Source organism: Thalassophryne amazonica, chromosome 20 (genome assembly GCF_902500255.1).
Source record: "Thalassophryne amazonica chromosome 20, fThaAma1.1, whole genome shotgun sequence".
In the NCBI taxonomy this organism is placed as follows: domain Eukaryota; kingdom Metazoa; phylum Chordata; class Actinopteri; order Batrachoidiformes; family Batrachoididae; genus Thalassophryne; species Thalassophryne amazonica.
Genome location: NC_047122.1, coordinates 13,644,159 through 13,669,005, shown reverse-complemented (window position 1 = coordinate 13,669,005; position 24,847 = coordinate 13,644,159). Strand labels below are relative to the sequence as shown.

General features: G+C 46.0%; 1 protein-coding gene across 1 annotated transcript; it reads right to left on the bottom strand.

Moving 5' to 3' along the window:
* Nucleotides 1-555: 555 nt before the first annotated feature.
* agr2 (anterior gradient 2) lies at nt 556-24,847 on the bottom strand. The gene is made up of 8 exons (XM_034160764.1): nt 24,736-24,847; nt 17,736-17,861; nt 17,589-17,652; nt 17,453-17,505; nt 17,290-17,366; nt 11,550-11,613; nt 822-905; nt 556-729 (listed from the first exon to the last, which is right to left on the bottom strand). Exons 2-8 carry the CDS (start codon nt 17,851-17,853, stop codon nt 680-682), a joined length of 510 nt encoding a protein of 169 aa, XP_034016655.1. The 5' UTR covers nt 17,854-17,861; nt 24,736-24,847; the 3' UTR covers nt 556-679.

Below are 24,847 nucleotides of genomic sequence, written 5' to 3'. Positions count from 1 at the left end.
CCGCAAGAGGGATCGAATGGGCTTGCACAGCGCACACTCTGTCTTTTAGTCGCTGGTGTGCACAAATAGTTGTAGCAACAGGTGTACGAGGCAAGGCATTGGAGGCAGCTCCGATTTTACACGTATCGCGTACATTCAGTATATACGAGGGTAGGCTGAAAAGTTCTAAGGCTCACTATAATGCAGTTAATGCATTACTCCTTCATGGGGAGCCTTAGAACTTTTCAGCCTACCCTCGTATATATATATATATATATATATATATATATATATATACACGCATTCTGGCAATGTTACAATTTTTTCTGGTAAAATTACATCTTTATTTTATTCCTTTTATGTCATAAAATTCAGTCTTTTTTGTCATAATGTCGTGAATTTTTTTCTGGTAAAATTCTACTATTATTGGTGTAATATTACAGCCTTATTCTTGAACTATCAGAATTTCATTTCCCTTCATGTGGCCCTGACCCTGTGTGAGTTTGTGACAGAATATTTATCTGACAGAATTTTTCTTTATTTCTGGTTGATTTACCTGCGGACAAATAAAAGATTAGAGTATGAACAGATTCATGTTTATTCAAAAGACAATGGTAACAAAGTGAGGATGACGTTGTCAACTCTTTGCAGTGCGTAAGTGTTCAGATGGAAACGGGGAAAACGTTCGAGGCTCCGCCCCTCACAGCTCCGTTTTCAGCAGCTTCTTGGCCTTCTTTAAGTTTTCTTTCACTGTGGGAGACAAAATGCTTCAGTTCAAGCATTCTGTGCAACAACAAAACGTCTCCGGGCTGGTAGTGTTAGCCGACAGTATTGGCACTTACAGAGACTGAGGTCAGCAGGTTCGTAGGCGTACAAGCGATTCCCGTAGCGGCTGATGATGTCAGACCTCACCGTCAACGAAGGATCTGTGGAGATAAAAGCACCATTATCACTGGTTCTGCCAAATGTGTGGGCTCATGACATGCTGTCACAGGGGGCGTGGCCAGTTTTGTGTCACAAAGGTTAAGCAGGTTAAACAGCAGGTCATAGAGCATGTAATAGTCGTTATGGAGTTTATGAATTCAGGCACACAATGTTTTTAAAACTAGTTCTTGGCTGCCAACAGTCTACGATGAAGTAACTTTTACAAAAGATCTTAATGTTTTCACTTTCTTGGGCACCTGGTCCATCCTCTGCACTTTACCAGACACATCTAATCAAACTTTGGTCTGTTCAGTGGCAGGAAGACGCGTTTTACTGTGAATGTGTTTGACTGCCAGGTGCCGTTACTTTATGGAGCTGTTTAGTCATAATGCTGTTACGTTCTAAATCAATTCCAGATGGAAAAAAGTCTAAATAAACCCAAGTTTCAAAATTCTTCTATTGTTGGTTGGTTGTCCATTCGGCTGCTCCCGTTTTTGTGTTCGGGGTCGCCACAGCGGATACAACCAGATCCGCATTGATATTTGGCACAGGTTTTATGCCGGATGCCCTTCCTGACGCAATTCCAGTGTTACCTGGAGAAACACACAGCCGCTGGTCTTCCAAAGAGGTCTCCCAACCAAGTACTAACCAGGTCCCGCACTGCTTAGCTTCTGAGATCTGACGGGATCACAATGTATAGCTGAAAGTCATCTCACACTAACAGCAAGTGAACAATGTGCTGCTGTTGTTAGATTGCAGTGCTGCTTTTGGCATGGTGGATCATCATATACTACTGGACATGCTCAAGAACCACTTCGGGATTGCTGGTAATGTCCTTCCATACTTGACATTCTACTTAACTCACCGCTTTCACTGTGTCCTGTACAATAACGTCACCCTAAATCTTGTTCCTATGGGTGGTTCAGGGGGCAACAGTGTCCCTGTAGTACTGAGTCTGGACTCCACTGTGGCCCCCTTTCAGACAAAGATTAAAGGATTATTAACTGAGCAAGAGGTCTGTATGGGGAAATATCAAACTGAGGTGTAAGTATATCCCTGTACAGACCGAGCAAGTGTGGTTAATAATACGTTTATTGTGTGGCTGTTATACATACAAACACGCAAATTTGCAGTATCACCCGAATATGCTGCTGACAGTGTTGTGCTTGTTCCTTTTCTTTACCTCCATGAAGAACTTGCTAACAGATGGTCCGGTCGTTACCTGGTAAGCTTTCAATCTGTGTTTTTTTTTCTGCTGTTTAGATATTTATAGAGTACTTCATGTCTGACTTGGTTTTTCTAATCATGTTTTTATGATTAGATTATGATTTCATGTTTGTTTCTTGGTTTGTAACAAACGTATGCATTGACCGATTGTCATGGTAACCGGTCAGGATATGGGAAAATATCCGACCAGTAATCAGCCAATCAGACCGCACGAAGCATCACAGCCATATAATAATATATAGTAAGGCAAAGGCTATACGCCCAACCGTTGGGCAGATAAATATAATGTCTTACCTTATTCGCCCAACCGTTGGGCAGATAAGTCATACATTGAACGTTACATGCCCAACCGTTTGTTGTGTGGGCGCCCTGCCTGAAGTGCGGGCTTCAGGCACGAGAGGGCGCTGCCGCCACGGACACAGCCGGGGGTGACAGCTGTCACTCATTATCTCATGACAGCTGTCACCCATCTACACTTCATCTTACTACTCCATAAAACCCGGACGTCAACTCCACCTCATTGCCGAGATATCATCTACCTGTGAAGGTAATATTCTCTGCTGTACTGAAAACTGTGTCATAGTCTGAACTCTTTTTGCAGCCGCTTTCCTGTTGTCTGTTTGTCTGTTTCCTTATCTGCTGGATTGGCGTTTGGTGTGAACAGCGACGGCTTCGCTTCATACCCCAACCAGATAAGTGGTTAACAGGAGCTGCACGAGTGTGTGATTAGGGGTGGAGGTGACTTTCCACCTTCTGACTGTTTTGGTTACTGGGTGTGCACACACCCATATCTCACTGTTTGTGCTCTTCGCCAGCAGTACCAGATCTGACAGTCGGGGACGGTGATCACCTGGGAATTCGGGACTTGCCGGCTCCAGTATTCACCAGGTTCGGTGGCGGCGGAAATCGTGTGGTTCCGGCTCTTCTCAGGACAGACGTCTTCTATCCTCGAGCCTGCCCACACGTCACCTTTGTGTATTGACTGCTATCAGATTCTGAGATTGTCTGTATATTCGTTGTGCACATTCACAACATTAAATTGTTACCTTTTGGCTCATCTATTGACTGTTCATTTGCGCCCCCTGTTGTGGGTCCGTGTCACTACACTTTCCCCAACAGGATATCTCGGCCAACGTCATGGATCCCGAGGGGCGTCAACCATCTGTTGGACAGCCAATGGAAGAGCAGGGTGCGCAGGCGTCGGCTGGAGGCGTGATTGGTGAGTTGCAGCACATCCTCACCGCCTTTACCGCTCCGCTGGACCTGATGACCGAGCAACACATCATCCTTAATCACAGGATGGAGGCTCTCACCGCGCAGGTGGAAGCGCGCGCTCAGGGCGCTGCTGCAGCTCCTCCTCCTGCCGACCCGGTACCGAATACAGACATTCCACTGGTCATTCAACGACCCCCCCCCCACCATCCCCTGAAGCATACATAAGCCCCCCAGAGCCGTACGGAGGTTGTGTGGAGATGTGCGTGGACTTTCTTATGCAGTGTTCGCTCGTCTTTGCACAACGTCCCATGATGTACGCGTCTGACGCCAGCAAGGTGGCTTACGTGATTAATTTGCTTCGAGGCAAGGCACGCGCTTGGGCTACAGCGCTTTGGGAACAGAGTTCACGGCTCCTCGCCTCTTATACTGGGTTTGTGAGGGAGCTCAGAACTGTTTTTGATCACCCTAACAGAGGCGAAACCGCGTCTACCGTGCTGCTGTCAATGAGACAGGGGCGCCGAAGCGCAGCCGAATATGCAGTCGACTTCCGCATCACGGCTGCGAGATCCGGCTGGAATATGACTGGGCTCCGCGCCGCCTTCATAAACGGACTGTTGTTGGTCCTGAAGGAGCACCTGGTGGCTAAGGAGGAACAGCGGGATTTGGCTGAGCTTATCGATTTGGTTATACGGTTGGACAATCGGTTAGAAGAATGCCGACGGGGGCGAGGCGAAGGGCGTGGTCAGGCACAAGCCGTCCCTCTTCCTCCCGGGTCCGAAAGAGAGCCGTCTTCCCCAAGCTCCACAGCCACAGCGCTCCATGTGGCTACAGCTCCCCCTGTTGACGGTGCTAGGGACACGAGCAGGGCCACATTCAGACAGAGGAGGCTGGTCCGCGGGGAGTGTTTTGTCTGCGGCTCGAGTGAGCATCAGCAGAGAGACTGCCTCAAACGGTCAAAACACAAACGCCCGCCCTTAGAGACTGGGCTGAGGGGGGGTCAAAACATTCACGTGGGTCATACACACCTGTCAACACGACTCCCAGTTAAAATCCTGAGCGGGGATTTAACCCTTCAAGCCCCAGCACTGGTGGACACGGGGTCAGAAGGGAATCTGCTGGATAGGAGATGGGCAAGGGAGGTAGGGCTCCCTCTGGTGGCGCTTTCTTCGCCAGTGAGGGTGCGAGCACTAGATGGCACTCTTCTCCCTTTTATCACACACAAGACACTACCTGTAACCCTGGTAGTGTCTGGGAATCACCGGGAGGAGATTGAGTTTTTTGTAACTCCTTCTACCTCCCGAGTGATTTTGGGCTTCCCATGGATGATTAAACACAATCCCCGGATTGATTGGCCGTCTGGGGTTGTGACTCAGTGGAGCGAAACCTGCCACCGGAAGTGTTTAGGATCCTCGGTTCCTCCCGGTGTAAATGCTAATGAGGAGGTTAAAGTTCCTCCCAATCTGACGGCGGTGCCGGTTGAGTACCACGACCTTGCTGACGTCTTCAGCAAGGATCTGGCGCTCACCCTTCCCCCGCACCGTCCGTACGATTGTGCCATTGATTTGGTCCCAGGCGCTGAGTACCCGTCCAGCAGGCTGTACAACCTCTCATGTCCTGAGCGCAAATCAATGGAGACCTACATCCGGGACTCATTAGCTGCCGGGCTGATCCGGAATTCCACCTCCCCAATGGGTGCAGGTTTCTTTTTTGTGGGCAAGAATGATGGCGGACTCCGTCCATGCATTGATTACAGGGGGCTGAACAACATAACGGTTCGTAATCGATACCCTTTACCCCTGTTGGATTCAGTGTTCACGCCCCTGCATGGAGCCCAAATTTTCACCAAACTGGACCTTAGGAATGCGTATCACCTGGTTCGGATCCGGAGGGGAGACGAATGGAAGACGGCATTTAACACCCCGTTAGGTCATTTTGAGTACCTGGTCATGCCGTTCGGCCTCACTAACGCCCCCGCAACGTTCCAAGCTTTGGTTAATACTCATCTTTTCCCCGGACCCTGAGACTCATGTCCAGCATGTACGTCAGGTCCTGCAGCGGTTGTTGGAGAACCGGCTGTTTGTGAAGGGTGAGAAGTGTGAGTTTCACCGCACCTCTTTGTCCTTCTTGGGGTTCATCATCTCCTCCAACTCCGTCGCCCCTGATCCGGCCAAGGTTGCGGCGGTGAGAGATTGGCCCCAACCAACAAGCCGTAGGAAGCTGCAACAGTTCCTCGGCTTCGCAAATTTCTACAGGAGGTTCATTAAGGGCTACAGTCAGGTAGTTAGCCCCCTGACAGCCCTGACCTCTCCAAAAGTCCCCTTCACCTGGTCGGATCGGTGCAAAGCCGCGTTCAAGGAGTTGAAACGCCGGTTCTCGTCTGCACCAGTTCTGGTGCAGCCCGACCCTAGCCGCCAGTTCGTGGTTGAAGTGGACGCCTCTGACTCAGGGATAGGAGCTGTGCTATCCCAGAGCGGAGAGACCGATAAGGTTCTTCACCCGTGTGCCTACTTTTCTCGCAGGTTGACCCCAGCTGAACGGAACTATGATGTCGGCAATCGAGAACTACTTGCGGTGAAAGAGGCTCTTGAGGAGTGGAGACACCTGTTGGAGGGAGCGTCTGTGCCGTTCACGGTTTTCACTGACCATCAGAACCTGGAGTATATCAGGACCGCCAACCGGCTGAACCCCAGGCAAGCCCGCTGGTCACTGTTCTTCGGGCGTTTTGACTTCCAAATCACCTACCGGCCCGGGACCAAGAAAAAGAGATCAGATGCCTTGTCCCGGGTGCATGAAGATGAGGTCAAGACTGAGCTGTCAGATCCACCGGAGCCCATCATTCCGGAGTCCACTATCATGGCCACCCTCACCTGGGACGTGGAGAAGACCATCCGGGAGGCCCTGGCACGGAGCCTGGACCCCGGACCCGGAACTGGACCAAAGAACCGTTTATACGTCCCACCAGAGGACAGAGCTGCAGTCTTGGACTTCTGTCATGGGTCCAAGCTCTCCTGTCATCCAGGGGTGCGTAGGCAGTTGTCCGGCAGCGCTTCTGGTGGGCGTCCATGGAGGCCGACGTCCGGGAGTATGTCCAGGCCTGCACCACCTGTGCCAGGGGCAAGGCAGACCACAAAAGGTCCCAAGGACTTCTCCAGCCGCTTCCTGTGCCTCATCGTCCCTGGTCCCATATCGGCCTGGATTTCGTCACGGGCCTCCCGCCGTCCCAGGGCAACACCACCATCCTCACGATAGTGGACCGATTCTCCAAGGCGGCCCACTTCGTGGCCCTCCCGAAGCTCCCAACGGCCCAGGAGACAGCAGACCTCCTGGTCCACCACGTCGTCTGTCTGCATGGGATACCAACTGACAGAGTCTCGGATCGTGGACCCCAGTTTTCCTCTCAAGTCTGGAGGAGTTTCTGCAGAGAACTGGGGGCCACCGTGAGCCTCTCGTCCGGGTACCACCCACAGACGAACGGACAGGCAGAACGGGCCAACCAAGAGTTGGAACAGACCCTCCGCTGTGTGACATCCGCGCACCCGACAGCGACGGCTTCGCTTCATACCCCAACCAGATAAGTGGTTAACAGGAGCTGCACAAGTGTGTGATTAGGGGTGGAGGTGACTTTCCACCTTCTGACTGTTTTGGTTACTAGGTGTGCACACACCCACATCTCACTGTTTGTGCTCCTCGCCAGCAGTACCAGATCCGACAGTCGGGACGGTGATCACCTGGGAATTCGGGACTTGACGGCTCCAGTATTCACCAGGTTCGGTGGCGGCAGAAAATCATGTGGTTCCGGCTCTTCTCAGGACAGACGTCTTCTATCCTCGAGTCTGCCCACACGTCACCTTTCTGTATTGACTGCTATCAGATTCTGAGATTGTCTGTATATTCGTTGTGCACATTCACAACATTAAATTGTTACCCTTTTGGCTCATCTATTGACCGTTCGTTTGCGCCCCCTGTTGTGGGTCCGTGTCACTACACTTTCCCCAACACCGTTGGGCAGATAAATATAATGTCTTATCTTATTCACCCAACCGTGATCGTGTATTTGACATGTTTTGTGCATCTAACCTACATTTTTTACACCACTTTTTAAGGCTCTATTGCGGCGTATTTGACACATTTAATGGCGTCATCTTTAATTACTGCGAAAAACACCGCAATGGATGAAAACAGACAAACTTCATAAGCATTTTGAACGGAAGCCTGTTAACAATGATGAAACAGTTTTTGAACAAAATGCTGCTTGTTGGCTGTAAGATGGTGTTAGTTTGACACTGTTCCCTGGGTGTGATGAGCCAAACAGAAACGCTTTAGATCACAGCTCCTCTGCGGGCTGCAAAAACCCTCCCGCAGCAGGCGAGAAAATATCCGCCTTTTTTCCCTCCCGCGTTGAAACCGTAAGTGAGCTTACAAGCGCGCTCATTGGTCGGTTGTGGTTGGGTGTATATGCTCACGTATTTACTTTATTGACCCAACGGCTGGACGTACGAGGGCTGTCAATAAAGTTACGGTCCTTTTTATTTTTTTCAAAAACTATATGGATTTCATTCATATGTTTTTACGTCAGACATGCTTGAACCCTCGTGCGCATGCGTGAGTTTTTCCACGCCTGTCGGTGACGTCATTCGCCTGTGAGCACTCCTTGTGGGAGGAGTCGTCCAGCCCCTCGTCGGAATTCCTTTGTCTGAGAAGTTGCTGAGAGACTGGCGCGTTGTTTGATTCAAAATTTTTTCTAAACCTGTGAGACACATCGAAGTGGACACGGTTCGAAAAATTAAGCTGGTTTTCAGTGAAAATTTTAACGGCTGATGAGAGATTTTGAGGTGATTCTGTCGCTTTAAGGACTTTTCACGGTGCGAGACGTCGCGCAGCGCTCTCAGGCAGCGTCATCAGCCTGTTTCAAGCTTAAAACCTCCACATTTCAGGCTCTGTTGATCCAGGACGTCGTGAGAGAACAGAGAAGTTTCAGAAGAAGTCGGTTTCAGCATTTTATCCGGATATTCCACTGTTAAAGGAGATTTTTTTAATGAAAGACGTGCGGACGGGTCCGCGCGTCGGGACGCAGCCGCCGCGACGCTCCGCCACAGGAAAAACACCTCTGTTGAAAGCCTTAAGGACAAGTTGGAACATGTCCTGCCTGTTAAACAATTTCTCATATACTCACTCCACTGAAAGCCAATCAAAAGCCGCCTGGATTTTACAAATGTTTATCAACACGGAGGTGTTTTTCCTGTGCCGCCGCACCGCGTCGGCTGCGTCCCGACGCGCGGATCCGTCCGCACGTCTTTCATTAAAAAAATCTCCTTTAACAGTGGAATATCCGGATAAAATGCTGAAACCGACTTCTTCTGAAACTTCTCTGTTCTCTCACGACGTCCTGGATCAATAGAGCCTGAAATGTGGAGGTTTTCAGCTTGAACAGGCTGATGACGCTGCCTGAGAGCGCTGCACGACGTCTCGCACCGTGAAAAGTCCTTAAAGCGACAGAATCACCTCAAAATCTCTCATCAGCTGTTAAAATTTTCACTGAAAACCAGCTTAATTTTTCGAACCATGTCCACTTCGATGTGTCTCACAGGTTTAGAAAAAATTTTGATCAAACAAAGCGCCAGTCTCTCAGCAACTTCTCAGACAAAGGAATTCCGACGAGGGGCTGGACGACTCCTCCCACAAGGAGTGCTCACAGGCGAATGACGTCACCGACAGGCGTGGAAAAACTCACGCATGCGCACGAGGGTTCAAGCATGTCTGACGTAAAAACATATGAATGAAATCCATATAGTTTTTGAAAAAAATAAAAAGGACCGTTACTTTATTGACAGCCCTCGTATAGCAACTCTCATATAGTAATTATTAAAATTGTGATATTGTGACGATGCAAAGGAGGAAATAACGCATGTGGCTCAACATTCTAGTCAGATCTTTTAGTGGGTTGCACCACTGAAACAGGAAGTCAGTTTTGTAGATATAGATGGGTACAGACTTTACCCGAGTGCCCTCTGGTGGCCACTGAAAACATCACAGAATCCATGTAATTTGATCACTTTTCATTTGGGATCAGACTATGTACAATGGTTCATGTCAGGTAGCTTGGTGTCTAAATCTCATTGTTCCAGGCAATGATGGCTATCAACTGGCTGATAGAAGCAAGCTGGAGAGAAAACCAAACCAGATGATTTTCAATAGACAATCAATACAGCCCGAGTGTGTTTTCAGTGGAAGTACAAATTCTTGCCTTTGGATTCGCTCCTTCGCCAGAAGTGACATGAACTTGCACCCTTCTACACGGTGAAAAAGACGAGCGTGGAAGTTACCATCACCCAAAGAGAGGCAGCCAGCAGCAAGAAACAATGACCATGATTGTTACAAGGTAAGACTTCTGATCAAGAAATGTTGTTTGCTAACTTCTTGAATTCTAACAGCAGCCTGCCAGACCAGGCGGTAATGTCAGCTTGAGTTGATTGAGTTGATTGCATGCTTCGTAATTATAATAAACACACCCATAAATATTCAGACTCCGCTTCAGACACACCCTCATTTTACGACATGGAAGCCAGAAAGACGGCAATGAAAAAGAACTCCACCAATCACGACGCGTGCCAATAGAGCGGCAAAAGCGGCTGTTGTATCAATTGTTTTGTAGTATATAATCAATAAAGTGTTACAGTGGTCCCTCATTAATCGCTGGAGTTACGTTCTAAAAAACAGCCCGTAATACGCGAAACCGCGACGTAGTCAGCGTTATTTTTTACAATTATTATAGACGTTTCAAAGCTGTAAAACCCCTCACTACACAGTTTATACACTTTCTCAATCAGGCATGAACATTTTCTCACCATCAGTAGATGGCAGTGTTCATGAACAGCAACACATTTGTTAAAAGTGATGGACTTAACAAACAGAATTTTCAGTTTTCAAATTGAGTTTTTTTTTACAAATGAAAAAAAATGGCATATTTACAAAATTTATTTGTAAAACCCACCACACATTTCAGTAACTGTGTGTTATACTGACCAGCCATCCACTGACACCAGGAAACTAATATACCCATAATGCAATGTGGCATGTGTGTCTAAACACTAAAACCTTCAAAATTAGTGCATTACTTTAAAAATACGAGGTCTGTCCAAAACGTAACCGACCTTTTTATTTTTTTCAAAAACTATATGGATTTGAATCACGTGTGATTGCATCACCCAAGCTTGAACCTTCGTGTGCATGCGTGAGTTTTTTCACACCTGTCGGTTGCGTCATTCACCTGTGGGCAGGCTTTGAGTGAGCACTGGTCCCCCCCCTCCCGTCGGATTTCTTTTGTCTGAGAACTTGCTGAGAGACTGCCGCTTTGCTCCATGAAATTTTTTTCAGAAACTGTTAGAGACAGGCAGTTGGAAACCATTCGATAGATTCAGTTGGATATCGGTGAAGATTCTGTCAGCGTCACGCAGATTATGGACTGTTAAAACCTTTTTAAAGACGGCCCACAGCGGCGGAGGGTGCGCGGCGCACCGAGCGGCCATCGACAGGCTGGAATGACCAGATCATTTCTAAACTGAACGCTGTGTTGATCTGGGACATCATGTGACTACCACAGAAATGGCAAGAGCGCTGGACATAGCACTTTTGCGGCACATTCCACTGTTACAGGAGATTTTGTAATGAAAGACGTGCGGAGGATTTCGCGCGTCGGCACGAAGCAGCTCAGGATGCGCAGCAAAAAAAAAAAAAAACACCTCCGTGTTGGAAACCAATCAGAAGATTCAGACGGCTTTCGATGGCTTTCAGTCGAGTGAGTATCTGAGAAATTGTGTAACAGCTGGACATGCCACAACATGTCCTGTGAGACTTCCAAGATGGAGGTGTTTTTTTGCTGCGCGTCTGAGAGGATTCCCTGCAAAGACTAAAGACACCAAAAGCTGCTGCACCTTAAGGACAACCAAGAACCTGCACATAGGTAATTGCATAGGGCCTGAGCAGACCTACAACTTGCATCTAGAGCGTGTCAGTTCTAGGTCCACCTCAAAATCCAGAAGCAAATTTATATCAGAGCCAAGACAGAATAATTGGAATCAGTGTCTTTTAGATACTTTCACCCTGGATGACTGAGATCCTTCATGGACTTGATATGAGGATTGAAAGCAAGGTTTGTGGATTTCTGGTGTGAACAGACAGTCTGTGTGTTATTTTGTAGCTCTTACCAACAAAGAGAATTCTGGGAACATAAGTTCCATCAGGGCTCATGTTTTTATCAGTAGTTTCAAACTGTTGGTGAGACAAAAAAATAAATGAATAAAAAACTGGTCACAAAAATGTTGCTCCAATGTAAAGATGAGAAGGTTTAAGATGTGCACACTAGGTATACAACTTTTTTCAACCTCATAGAACTGTATCATATTCTGATGAGCTTTTGCTGGAAAGCAATGAAAATCAGTGGGTTTGGTTTGGTTTTGTATTTGATTAAAATGTTTACCCATTACTATCTTTGAAATTTTTATACTCTGTTGCATTTGGGTGGATTTCCACAAAATGAGAAACCTGGTTGAATAATAAACAAAAACAGGAAAAAGCACAATGACTCAGAAATACAATATAATCACCACTGAAGTCTTACAAATGCTAAGAATTTATTGAAAGTAAAGCGTGCAATGCAACTTTGCCCATATTGAAACAAGTTTTCCATAAGTTTACGAACATGGATTCAGGGTGAACGTTTTTAAAAATAGTTCAAACGTGAGTTCACTTTAGTTACCTGTGCATAACAGCTCATCTAAATATGATACGGGAAATTGTTTTTGAGGAAAACAATTAAGAAGTTGTACACAGATAGCAGTGTCTGTGAAGTCGAGAAGGTTTAAGACATGCACGTGGACGGCAGCGTTTGTGAAGACGAGGTTTAAGACGCGTATGTGGGCGGCAGCGTTTGTGAAGACGAGGTTTGAGACGTGCACGTGGACGGCAGCGTTTGTGAAGACGAGGTTTAAGACATGCATGTGGACGGCAGCGTTTGTGAAGACGAGGTTTAAGACGCGTATGTGGACGGCAGCGTTTGTAAAGTCGAGAAGATTTAAGACATGCACATGGACGGCAGCGTTTGTGAAGACGAGGTTTAAGACATGCACGTGGACGGGCAGCGTTTGTGAAGATGAGGTTTAAGACGCGTATGTGGGCGGCAGCGTTTGTGAAGACGAGGTTTGAGATGTGCACGTGGACGGCAGCATTTGTGAAGACGAGGTTTAAGACATGCATGTGGACGGCAGCGTTTGTGAAGACGAGGTTTGAGACGTGCACGTGGACGGCAGCGTTTGTGAAGACGAGGTTTAAGACGCGTATGTGGATGGCAGCATTTGTAAAGTCGAGAAGATTTAAGATGTGCACATGGACGGCAGCGTTTGTGAAGACGAGGTTTAAGACGCGTATGTGGACGGCAGCGTTTGTAAAGTCGAGAAGATTTAAGACATGCACATGGACGGCAGCGTTTGTGAGGACGAGGTTTGAGATGTGCACGTGGACGGCAGCGTTTGTAAAGACGAGGTTTAAGACATGCACGTGGACAGCAGCGTTTGTGAAGACAAGGTTTAAGACTTGCACGTGGACGGCAGCGTTTGTGAAGACGAGGTTTGAGACATGCACGTGGACGGCAGCGTTTGTGAAGACGAAGTTTATGACATGCACGTGGACGGCAGCATTTGTGAAGACGAGGTTTAAGACGCGTATGTGGATGGCAGCGTTTGTAAAGTCAAGAAGATTTAAGACATGCACATGGACGGCAGCGTTTGTGAAGACGAGAAGATTTAAGACATGCACATGGACGGCAGCATTTGTGAAGACGAGGTTTAAGACACGTATGTGGACGGCAGCGTTTGTAAAGTCGAGAAGATTTAAGACATGCACATGGACGGCAGCGTTTGTGAAGACAAGGTTTAAGACGCGTATGTGGACGGCAGCATTTGTGAAGACGAGGTTTAATACGCGTATGTGGACGACAGTGTTTGTGAAGTCAAGAAGATTTAAGACATGCACGTGGACGGCAGCATTTGTGAAGTCGAGAAGATTTAAGACGCGCATGTGGATGGCAGCGTTTGTGAAGACGAGGTTTAAGACATGCACATGGACGGCAGCGTTTGTGAAGACGAGGTTTGAGACGTGCACGTGGACGGCAGCGTTTGTGAAGACGAGGTTTAAGACATGCACGTGGACGGCAGCGTTTGTGAAGACGAGGTTTAAGACGCGTATGTGGACGGCAGCATTTGTAAAGTCGAGAAGATTTAAGACATGCACATGGACGGCAGCGTTTGTGAAGACGAGGTTTAAGACATGCACGTGGACGGGCAGCGTTTGTGAAGATGAGGTTTAAGACGCGTATGTGGGCGGCAGCGTTTGTGAAGACGAGGTTTGAGACGTGCACGTGGACGGCAGCATTTGTGAAGACGAGGTTTAAGACATGCATGTGGACGGCAGCGTTTGTGAAGACGAGGTTTGAGACGTGCACGTGGATGGCAGCGTTTGTGAAGACGAGGTTTAAGACGCGTATGTGGACGGCAGCATTTGTAAAGTCGAGAAGATTTAAGATGTGCACATGGACGGCAGCGTTTGTGAAGACAAGGTTTAAGACGCGTATGTGGACGGCAGCGTTTGTAAAGTCGAGAAGATTTAAGACATGCACATGGACGGCAGCGTTTGTGAAGACGAGGTTTAAGACATGCACATGGACGGGCAGCGTTTGTGAAGATGAGGTTTAAGACGCGTATGTGGGCGGCAGCGTTTGTGAAGACGAGGTTTGAGACGTGCACGTGGACGGCAGCATTTGTGAAGACGAGGTTTAAGACATTCATGTGGACGGCAGCGTTTGTGAAGACGAGGTTTGAGACGTGCACGTGGACGGCAGCGTTTGTGAAGACGAGGTTTAAGACGCGTATGTGGACGGCAGCATTTGTAAAGTCGAGAAGATTTAAGATGTGCACATGGACGACAGCGTTTGTGAAGACAAGGTTTAAGACGCGTATGTGGACGGCAGCGTTTGTAAAGTCGAGAAGATTTAAGACATGCACATGGACGGCAGCGTTTGTGAAGACGAGGTTTAAGACGCGTATGTGGACGGCAGCGTTTGTAAAGTCGAGAAGATTTCAGACATGCACATGGACGGCAGCGTTTGTGAGGACGAGGTTTGAGACGTGCACGTGGACGGCAGCGTTTGTAAAGACGAGAAGATTTCAGACATGCACATGGACGGCAGCGTTTGTGAGGACGAGGTTTGAGACGTGCACGTGGACGGCAGCGTTTGTAAAGACGAGGTTTAAGACATGCACGTGGACAGCAGCGTTTGTGAAGACGAGGTTTAAGATGTGCACGTGGACGGCAGCGTTTGTGAAGACGAGGTTTGAGACATGCACGTGGACGGCAGCGTTTGTGAAGACGAAGTTTATGACATGCACGTGGACGGCAGCATTTGTGAAGACGAGGTTTAAGACGCGTATGTGGATGGCAGCGTTTGTAAAGTCAAGAAGATTTAAGACATGCACATGGACGGCAGCGTTTGTGAAGACGAGAAGATTTAAGACATGCACATGGACGGCAGCATTTGTGAAGACGAGGTTTAAGACACGTATGTGGACGGCAGCGTTTGTAAAGTCGAGAAGATTTAAGACATGCACATGGACGGCAGCGTTTGTGAAGACAAGGTTTAAGACGCGTATGTGGACGGCAGCATTTGTGAAGACGAGGTTTAATACGCGTATGTGGACGACAGTGTTTGTGAAGTCAAGAAGATTTAAGACATGCACGTGGACGGCAGCATTTGTGAAGTCGAGAAGATTTAAGACGCGCATGTGGATGGCAGCGTTTGTGAAGACGAGGTTTAAGACATGCACGTGGACGGCAGCATTTGTGAAGACGAGGTTTGAGACGTGCACGTGGATGGCAGCGTTTGTGAAGACGAGGTTTAAGACATGCACGTGGACGGCAGCGTTTGTGAAGACGAGGTTTAAGACGCGTATGTGGACGGCAGCATTTGTAAAGTCGAGAAGATTTAAGACATGCACGTGGACGGCAGCATTTGTGAAGTCGAGAAGATTTAAGACGCGCATGTGGACGGCAGCGTTTGTGAAGACGAGGTTTAATACATGCACGTGGACGGCAGCGTTTGTGAAGACGAGGTTTGAGACGTGCACGTGGACGGCAACGTTTGTGAAGACGAGGTTTAAGACGTGCACGTGGACGGCAGCGTTTGCGAAGACGAGGTTTGAGACGAGGTTTGAGACGTGCACTTGGACGGCAGCGTTTGTGAAGACGAGGTTTAAGACATGCACTTGGACGGCAGCGTTTGTGAAGACGAGGTTTAAGACATGCACGTGGACGGCAGCGTTTGTGAAGACGAGGTTTAAGACGCGTATGTGGACGCCAGTGTTTGTGAAGTCAAGAAGATTTAAGACGTGCACGTGGACGGCAGCGTTTGTGAAGTCGAGAAGATTTAAGACGCGCATGTGGACGGCAGCGTTTGTGACAACCTGGTCTCGTGGCATGTCATGATTCAGCAGCACGAAATATACATTAATCTATTGGTTCATGATATTGTGACGAAAAGTGCCTCATTTTTGTCACGGTAGCACAAATTCATTGTAATTCATTCCGTGATGGCTGCACGAATTAAAAGTGAAGTGGGGGGTCGGGGTGGTTAAGCTTACGGTTGGGGGTAGGAGTAGGGTTAGTAATAGTGAGTTTAAAAGAAACAGTCACAAATATTTTATTCATTTCGTGATGGGAGCATGAAAAAAACATGAGACTGGGCTGTTTGTGAAGACGAGAAGGTTCAAGACACACGTGGACAGCAGCATTTGTAAAGACAAGAAGGTTTAAGATGTGCACGTAGACGGCAGCGTTTGCAAAGTCGAGAAGATTTAAGACGTGCACGTGGACGGCAGCGTTTGGGAATTTGAGAAGATTTAAGACACGCACGTGGACGGCAGCGTTTGGGAAGTCGAGAAGATTTAAGACGTGCACGTGGACGGCAGCGTTTGGGAATTTGAGAAGATTTAAGACACGCACATGGACGGCAGCGTTTGGGAAGTCGAGAAGATTTAAGACGTGCACGTGGACAGCAGCATTTGTGAACACAAGAAGGCTTAAGACACAAAGACGAGAAGGTTTAAGATGCACACGTAGACGGCAGTGTTTGGGAATTCGAGAAGATTTAAGACACGCACGTGGACGACAGCGTTTGGGAAGTCGAGAAGATTTAAGACGTGCACATGGACAGCAGCATTTGTGAAGACAAGAAGGTTTAATACACAAAGACGAGAAGGTTTAAGATGCGCACGCAGACAGCAGTGTTTGCGAAGTCAAGAAGATTTAAGACGTGCACGTGGACGGCAGCGTTTGGGAATTCGAGAAGATTTAAGACACGCACGTGGACGGCAGCATTTGTGAAGACAAGAAGGTTTAAGACACAAAGACGAGAAGGTTTAAGATGCACACATGGACAGCAGCGTTTGTAAAGATGAGAAGATTTAAGACACGTACGTGGACGGCAGCGTTTTCAAAGATGAGATTTAAGATGTGTACGTAGATGGCAGCATTTGGGAAATCGAGAAGATTTAAGATGCGTACGTGGACGGCAGTATTTGTGAAGACGAGAAGGTTTAAGACACAAAGACGAGAAGGTTTAAGATGTGCACGTGGACAGCAGCGTTTGTAAAGATGAGAAGGTTTAAGATGCGTACATGGACAGCAGCGTTTGTGAAGACGAGAAGGTTTAAGACGCGTACATGGATGGCAGCATTTGTGAAGACAAGAAGGTTTAAGACACAAAGACGAGAAGGTTTAAGACATGCACGTGGACGGCAGCGTTTGCAAAGACGAGAAAATTTAAGATGTGTACACGGACAGCAGCGTTTGTGAAGATGAAAAGGTTTAAGATGCGCACGTGGACGGCCTGTATCTCACCGTCAGGTTGAGGATGATGAAGTCCTCATCCAGCATCTTCTGGAGCTCTACGTCTGCTGCAAAAGCCTTCTTCAATGCTGTTGGAGCAGCAGTTGCTTTAGTGCTGGGATGGATTGAACATGACTACTTTGAGTGTGTGTGAGACGGGCTCCTGATGACTTACCCGCACTGTGTTTACAGTCCTCCAGATGAAAGAGGACCATCAGAGGCTTTTTGCTAAAAAGACAAATCCTCTTTAGTGACACATTTTCACTTCAGCTTTGCATTTGTTTCATATCCATGATCACTTTTTGCTCTACCTCGTCTGGCAAAGGTGCAGAGCTTGTTCATACGTCTGAGCCCATTGCAGCTGATCTCCCCAACCTGGACACACATGGACACAACTGAAGGTCTACTTTGTATTTTCTTACCAAATCAGTGCTCATGTGAGCCGTGGTCCCACTGACCTCTGGACAGAGTCTGGACGGGCCGCCTGCCACCCTTTGGGATGTATGTTCCAATTTTTCCCGAAGTAAACGTCATGGCCCCAAGGACCAAAAGGATGGCGTAAACCACTTTTGTCATCTTCACAGCTTGAATAAATGACAGGACAAACAGTGAAATAAGGACAAAGGAGGCTTATTCATACTTTTTCACAGTGGTGGGTACAGTTCCGCTAACTGCTAATTAGCAAAGCTAACTTTTTCATTCATGGATTAGCTTTTCAGCTAACTTTGAAAACCATCAGCATACCAATTAGCTTCTGCTAAATTTAGTTCCACTAACTTTCTGTTCTGTTTTTTTGCTGGTAAAGTGAGTTAAGTTTAACGGTCAAAAACATTTGTAAACCTTAAAATCAAATCTTTACTTTTTTAAACTAAAAAGACAATTACTGTATTTTTATGTAAACAGAAAACTTGTGTGGTTTTCTTAGGTGGGGAAGCTCAAGGCAACGGATGAGGTGTAGATTTTACCAGTCACATTGAACGCAACACAGGTGAGCCGTTCCTGGACCACAGGATTTGACCACTTATGGGGACAGCCGGTTCCGTTGTGCAATATAAACACAGCGTAACTTCACATGGAAAAATGATGTGCTGTTTGGTACGGCTGCAATCACCGAAGCAGTCGTGAAAAGTGTTTCTTTTTTTCGGTTCCCACTGGAGAAGGGAAGACAGGGAGACGTCGTGTTGCTAAGTGTTAGCCTACACAGCTAGCCAGAGTAGCTGCGTTCTCTCGCCTACAAAACTGCCTCGACATGATTGTGTGGCTTCCCACCACATCATCACTTTTTCTTTGCATTTTCATTTTGTTTGCATGTAATTTGCCCAAAAACTCAGAAAATGCTGTGGTTTTTTCCCCTGAAATTACATCATATGCATCATATTTTACCCCTTTAGCGCCCGTCCTCAAACAAGACTGTGGTGCCTAATTAATACCTGCTGCTTTTTTATAAATACGATGACTATGTTTGGGATTATTTATTTATTTATTTATTTATTTTTCATGCATTTGTTTTGTGTTTGTGAATGCAGCTCCATTAGCGGTTTTATAAATATATAATATAAACTGTGACTTCTAATACTGCGATTTACTGCTTTTGATAAAGATGATGACAGTGTTTGGGGTTTTATTTTTTTTTATTTAATTTTTTTTATTGAATTTACCCAGCAGCCCCTGCTGGCTTATCAGTAGTCGACAGATGTGGTCACGACCGAGTCAATACTAAAAGTTAGCGGTAAATTCCGCTAAACTTTTTAGCAGTTTATCGGTCAAAGTTAACTTTTCAGTTAGCGGATTAATGGTTATCGAAGGTAACTTTTCAGTTAGCTGTGCCCACCACTGCTTTTTACAATCACTTAACTGTCAGCAGATTTTCCGTGAATTTTTTCTGAGCTTTGAGTTGTAGTTCTTTGAGCCGAAGTTGCCCTGCACTAATAATTTACTGTCCTTTACATTGTCTCTGAGTTTGCTGACTTGAATTTGACTGGTTTTACGCTGCGGTAAGAGATATTTTTAATTGTGGGTGATTTTGTTCATTGTCAGAACAGGTCCCTGCTCAGAACTTTTTAAATATTATTCATTCTTTTTATTTTAGTCCAATACATGAACATGGACCTACAATGGACTTGGTTTTATCCTATGGGTTATCTGTTTCAATCACTGTTGGATCATTAACCAGTTTTATTGGATATTTTATCTTGTGGGTCTTGTTGCTCTATGAATTTTGAGACGACTGTACTGGGGAAGTGTTACATTAGTCTGGGAGCCTTAGCTGATCCAGCTTCCAGGCTGCCTGAGGTTCTTGACACAGTTGTCACACAGAACGTTTCTGTGAACACTTTAGTTTTAATGTGACACTTCGAAACCTGCTGGATTATGATGCACCAGCTGTTCCCACTGATATGCTCTGTGTGTGTGTTCATACCTGATATCACCGTGTCATCACTTAATAGGAATGAAATGTAGTCAATTTTATGCCGTTTAAATACTGTGTGTACGCTTTTTGGATGTGTTCTCTTCTTTTTAGCCGGACACCCTGCTACAGAACCCCCACCCAAATCCTCTTCCCATGGCCATGCCTGCTAGGCATCCAAAGTGGCACCAGAAAGAACCCTTCCCTTAGTTTACTGAGTATTTACCAGTCCTCAAACAAACCTGAAGTAAAAGAGAACGTAAATGGTGTTCCTCACGGTTGGAAGAGGTCAATCAGGAAAGACTATCGTGACGATGGCAGCTGCCAAAACAGCATTTTATTCTAAATTAATTGATGTCAATAGGCACAATTTTACAATTGTATTCAAACCTGTGTTTACTGGTGAATTTCTCAACACTGTAGCCAGTGACTCAAAATTTCACACATTCTCGAGAAATGTTGGTTTTTCAGAATGCAAAAGGTGGAGAGCCACGCCCTACTTTTTAAGTCACGCTCAAAACTTCTCAGTTGGCTCTCATAGTTCTTGGAAAGATATGTTTTTATTTGTTTTGGGTTTTTTTTTTTGTTTGTTTGTTTGTTTGTTTTTTTTACATTACAAGAATTTAGCATAGGGATTGCCTCTACTGGTGGTTGGCTCTCACTGCGGTATTGTATCACTTCCTGTTCCGGAGCACAGCAGTGTTTTTCTGTATCTGTTAGCTGTTTAATCTGCGCAGTTAGATTGATCTAGTTATCTAGATTACGATTTGTTTCCCAGTGTAATCTTTACGTGCCTTAACTAAAGCACTCCTTCTGCTGAATCACCTCTAAATTATTTACACATTATTCACTTTGCGTGTTTTTAGGAATCCGCTAGCATAGCGTAGCTACTAGCTCTTAGCCGATTTAACATGGCGGCTTCTCCTGTCTCTCCCGCACTTTTCTGCTCTGGGTGTGAAATGTTTAGTTATTCCTCGGCCTCCTTTAGCAGTAACGGTACTTGTAATAAGTGTAGCTTATTCGTAGCTTTGGAGGCCAGGCTGGGCGAATTGGAGACTCGGCTCCGCACCGTGGAAAATTCTACAGCTAGCCAGGCCCCTGTAGTCGGTGCGGACCAAGGTAGCTTAGCCGCCGTTAGTTCCCCCCTGGCAGATCCCGAGCAGCCGGGAAAGCAGGCTGACTGGGTGACTGTGAGGAGGAAGCGTAGCCCTAAACAGAAGCCCAGTGTACACCGCCAACCCGTTCACATCTCTAACCATTTTTCCCCACTCGACGACACACCCGCCGAGGATCAAACTCTGGTTATTGGCGACTCTGTTTTGCGAAATGTGAAGTTAGCGACACCAGCAACCATAGTCAATTGTCTTCCGGGGGCCAGAGCAGGCGACATTGAAGGAAATTTGAAACTGCTGGCTAAGGCTAAGCGTAAATTTGGTAAGATTGTAATTCACGTCGGCAGTAATGACACCCGGTTATGCCAATCGGAGGTCACTAAAATTAACATTAAATCGGTGTGTAACTTTGCAAAAACAATGTCGGACTCTGTAGTTTTCTCTGGGCCCCTCCCCAATCAGACCGGGAGTGACATGTTTAGCCGCATGTTCTCCTTGAATTGCTAGCTGTCTGAGTGGTGTCCAAAAAATGAGGTGGGCTTCATAGATAATTGGCAAAGCTTCTGGGGAAAACCTGGTCTTGTTAGGAGAGACGGCATCCATCCCACTTTGGATGGAGCAGCTCTCATTTCTAGAAATCTGGCCAATTTTCTTAAATCCTCCAAACCGTGACTATCCAGGGTTGGGACCAGGAAGCAGAGTTGTAGTCTTACACACCTCTCTGCAGCTTCTCTCCCCCTGCCATCCCCTCATTACCCCATCCCCGTAGAGACGGTGCCTGCTCCCAGACTACCAATAACCAGCAAAAATCTATTTAAGCATAAAAATTCAAAAAGAAAAAATAATATAGCACCTTCAACTGCACCACAGACTAAAACAGTTAAATGTGGTCTATTAAACATTAGGTCTCTCTCTTCTAAGTCCCTGTTGGTAAATGATATAATAATTGATCAACATATTGATTTATTCTGCCTTACAGAAACCTGGTTACAGCAGGATGAATATGTTAGTTTAAATGAGTCAACACCCCCGAGTCACACTAACTGTCAGAATGCTCGTAGCACGGGCCGGGGCGGAGGATTAGCAGCAATCTTCCATTCCAGCTTATTAATTAATCAAAAACCCAGACAGAGCTTTAATTCATTTGAAAGCTTGACTCTTAGTCTTGTCCATCCAAATTGGAAGTCCCAAAAACCAGTTTTATTTGTTATTATCTATCGTCCACCTGGTCGTTACTGTGAGTTTCTCTGTGAATTTTCAGACCTTTTGTCTGACTTAGTGCTTAGCTCAGATAAGATAATTATAGTGGGCGATTTTAACATCCACACAGATGCTGAGAATGACAGCCTCAACACTGCATTTAATCTATTATTAGACTCTATTGGCTTTGCTCAAAAAGTAAATGATTCCACCCACCACTTTAATCATATCTTAGATCTTGTTCTGACTTATGGTATGGAAATAGAAGACTTAACAGTATTCCCTGAAAACTCCCTTCTGTCTGATCATTTCTTAATAACATTTACATTTACTCTGATGGACTACCCAGCAGTGGGGAATAAGTTTCATTACACTAGAAGTCTTTCAGAAAGCGCTGTAACTAGGTTTAAGGATATGATTCCTTCTTTATGTTCTCTAATGCCATATACCAACACAGTGCAGAGTAGCTACCTAAACTCTGTAAGTGAGAGTATCTCGTCAATAGTTTTACATCCTCATTGAAGACAATTTTGGATGCTGTAGCTCCTCTAAAAAAGAGAGCTTTAAATCAGAAGTGCCTGACTCCGTGGTATAACTCACAAACTCGTAGCTTAAAGCAGATAACCTGTTGTGTGGGCCGCTGAAGAGGAGGTACTGCTGGACCACCACCACCAGAGGGCGCCCTGCCTGGAGTGCGGGCTCCAGGCACCAGAGGGCGCCGCCGCCTCACGTGAGCAGCTACGGTGACAGCTGTCACCCATCACCTGAGACAGCTGACGGCAATCATCTGTGGGGTATATCAGCAGGACGGCACCTCCACCTCATTGCCGAGATATCGTTTCTACCTACGAGGTAACGTATCAAAGCTGACGGAGTGTATCCTTTTGGATTAGTGTATAGCTTGTGGATTACTGTTCCAACGAGAGGTGGAGGTAACTTCCCTGCTGTTCGGAGTCTTGGGTGCAAACGCGCCCCCATCTAACTGTTCTTTGTTCCTCGCCAGCAGTACCAGGTCCGACACGCGGAGGCAGTGGCCACCTGGGAGTTCGGGACTTGGCGGCTCCAGTATTTCCGGGGTCCTGTGGCGGAGGAAGCCGTGTGGTTCGGGTCTTACCTTGGAGAGGCGTCTCCTATCTTCGAGCCTGCCCACACGACACTTTTTGTGAATTGACTGTTGTCCATTTCGTGATTGGTTGTATTCGTTGTGCACGTTCACAACAGTAAAGCCTTGTTATTTGACTTTCTCCATTGTCCGTTCATTTGCGCCCCCTGTTGTGGGTCCGTGTACTGACACTTTCCCAACATAACCCGTAAGTTGGAGAGGAAATGGCGTCTCACTAACTTAGAAGATCTTCACTTAGCCTGGAAAAAGAGTCTGTTGCTCTATAAAAAAAGCCCTCCGTAAAGCTAGGACATCTTTCTACTCATCACTAATTGAAGAAAATAAGAACAACCCCAGGTTTCTTTTCAGCACTGTAGCCAGGCTGACAAAGAGTCAGAGCTCTATTGAGCTGAGTATTCCATTAACTTTAACTAGTAATGACTTCATGACTTTCTTTGCTAACAAAATTTTAACTATTAGAGAAAAAATTACTCATAACATCCCAAAGACGTATCGTTATCTTTGGCTGCTTTCAGTGATGCCGGTATTTGGTTAGACTCTTTCTCTCCGATTGTTCTGTCTGAGTTATTTTCATTAGTTACTTCATCCAAACCATCAACATGTTTATTAGACCCCATTCCTACCAGGCTGCTCAAGGAAGCCCTACCATTATTTAATGCTTCGATCTTAAATATGATCAATCTATCTTTGTTAGTTGGCTATGTACCACAGGCTTTTAAGGTGGCAGTAATTAAACCATTACTTAAAAAGCCATCACTTGACCCAGCTATCTTAGCTAATTATAGGCCAATCTCCAACCTTCCTTTTCTCTCAAAAAGTCTTGAAAGGGTAGTTGTAAAACAGCTAACTGATCATCTGCAGAGGAATGGTCTTTTCCTTCCCACTGTAGCCAAGTGCTTGCTCACAGGGGGTCGTTTTTGACCGTTGGGGTTTTACATAATTATTGTATGGCCTTGCCTTACAATATAAAGCGCCTTGGGGCAACTGTTTGTTGTGATTTGGCGCTATATAAAAAAATTGATTGATTGATTGATTGATATGTTTTTATTTGTTTTGGGGGTTTTTTTTGTTTGTTTGTTTGTTTTAAATTACAAGAATTTAGCATAGGGATGACAAACACAAATACAGTAATTGAAAGAGTATAAAAACATTTCTAATATAACTGGCTCTGTGACAGCTTTCTAATTTAAAGGAATTATGATCAATCCATCAAAGATAAGCTGTAATATTGTTTGCTGTTGTTGTTTTTGGTATATACAGCACAAAGCTGCAATTATAACAGGTTTTACAAATTAAATAATGTACTTTTTGTTTCAGTTTTAACACAAAGAGCACAAAATGTAAATGTAAGCTGATGTCCTTTGAAGTAAAATTTGATTTGAAGAGTTTTAACCTGTTTGTAACAGTAATTACATCGTCCATTATGTCCGCGCTTCACTGTGCTGCAACATGTGTATTGTTGTTTGTTTGTCATTATCGAGTTATTTTTACTACTTATTTTTAAGTGTTTGCTTTTACAGCAAACCCTTTAAGAAGTCGTAGACCTTGAATGCGTTGGTGCAGTGGAGCTGGATTGTTGGAGTGCAGTGAAAAGCTGCTCTGTGTGAGTGTCTTACCTGTGCAGGTGTGTGTGGAGGCGGATCAGAATCTACTGCATGGGAGCGACAGGCTGACTCTTATTTAAACACCTGTTCACCTGTGGACACGCCCTCCTCCCATCCCCCAGAC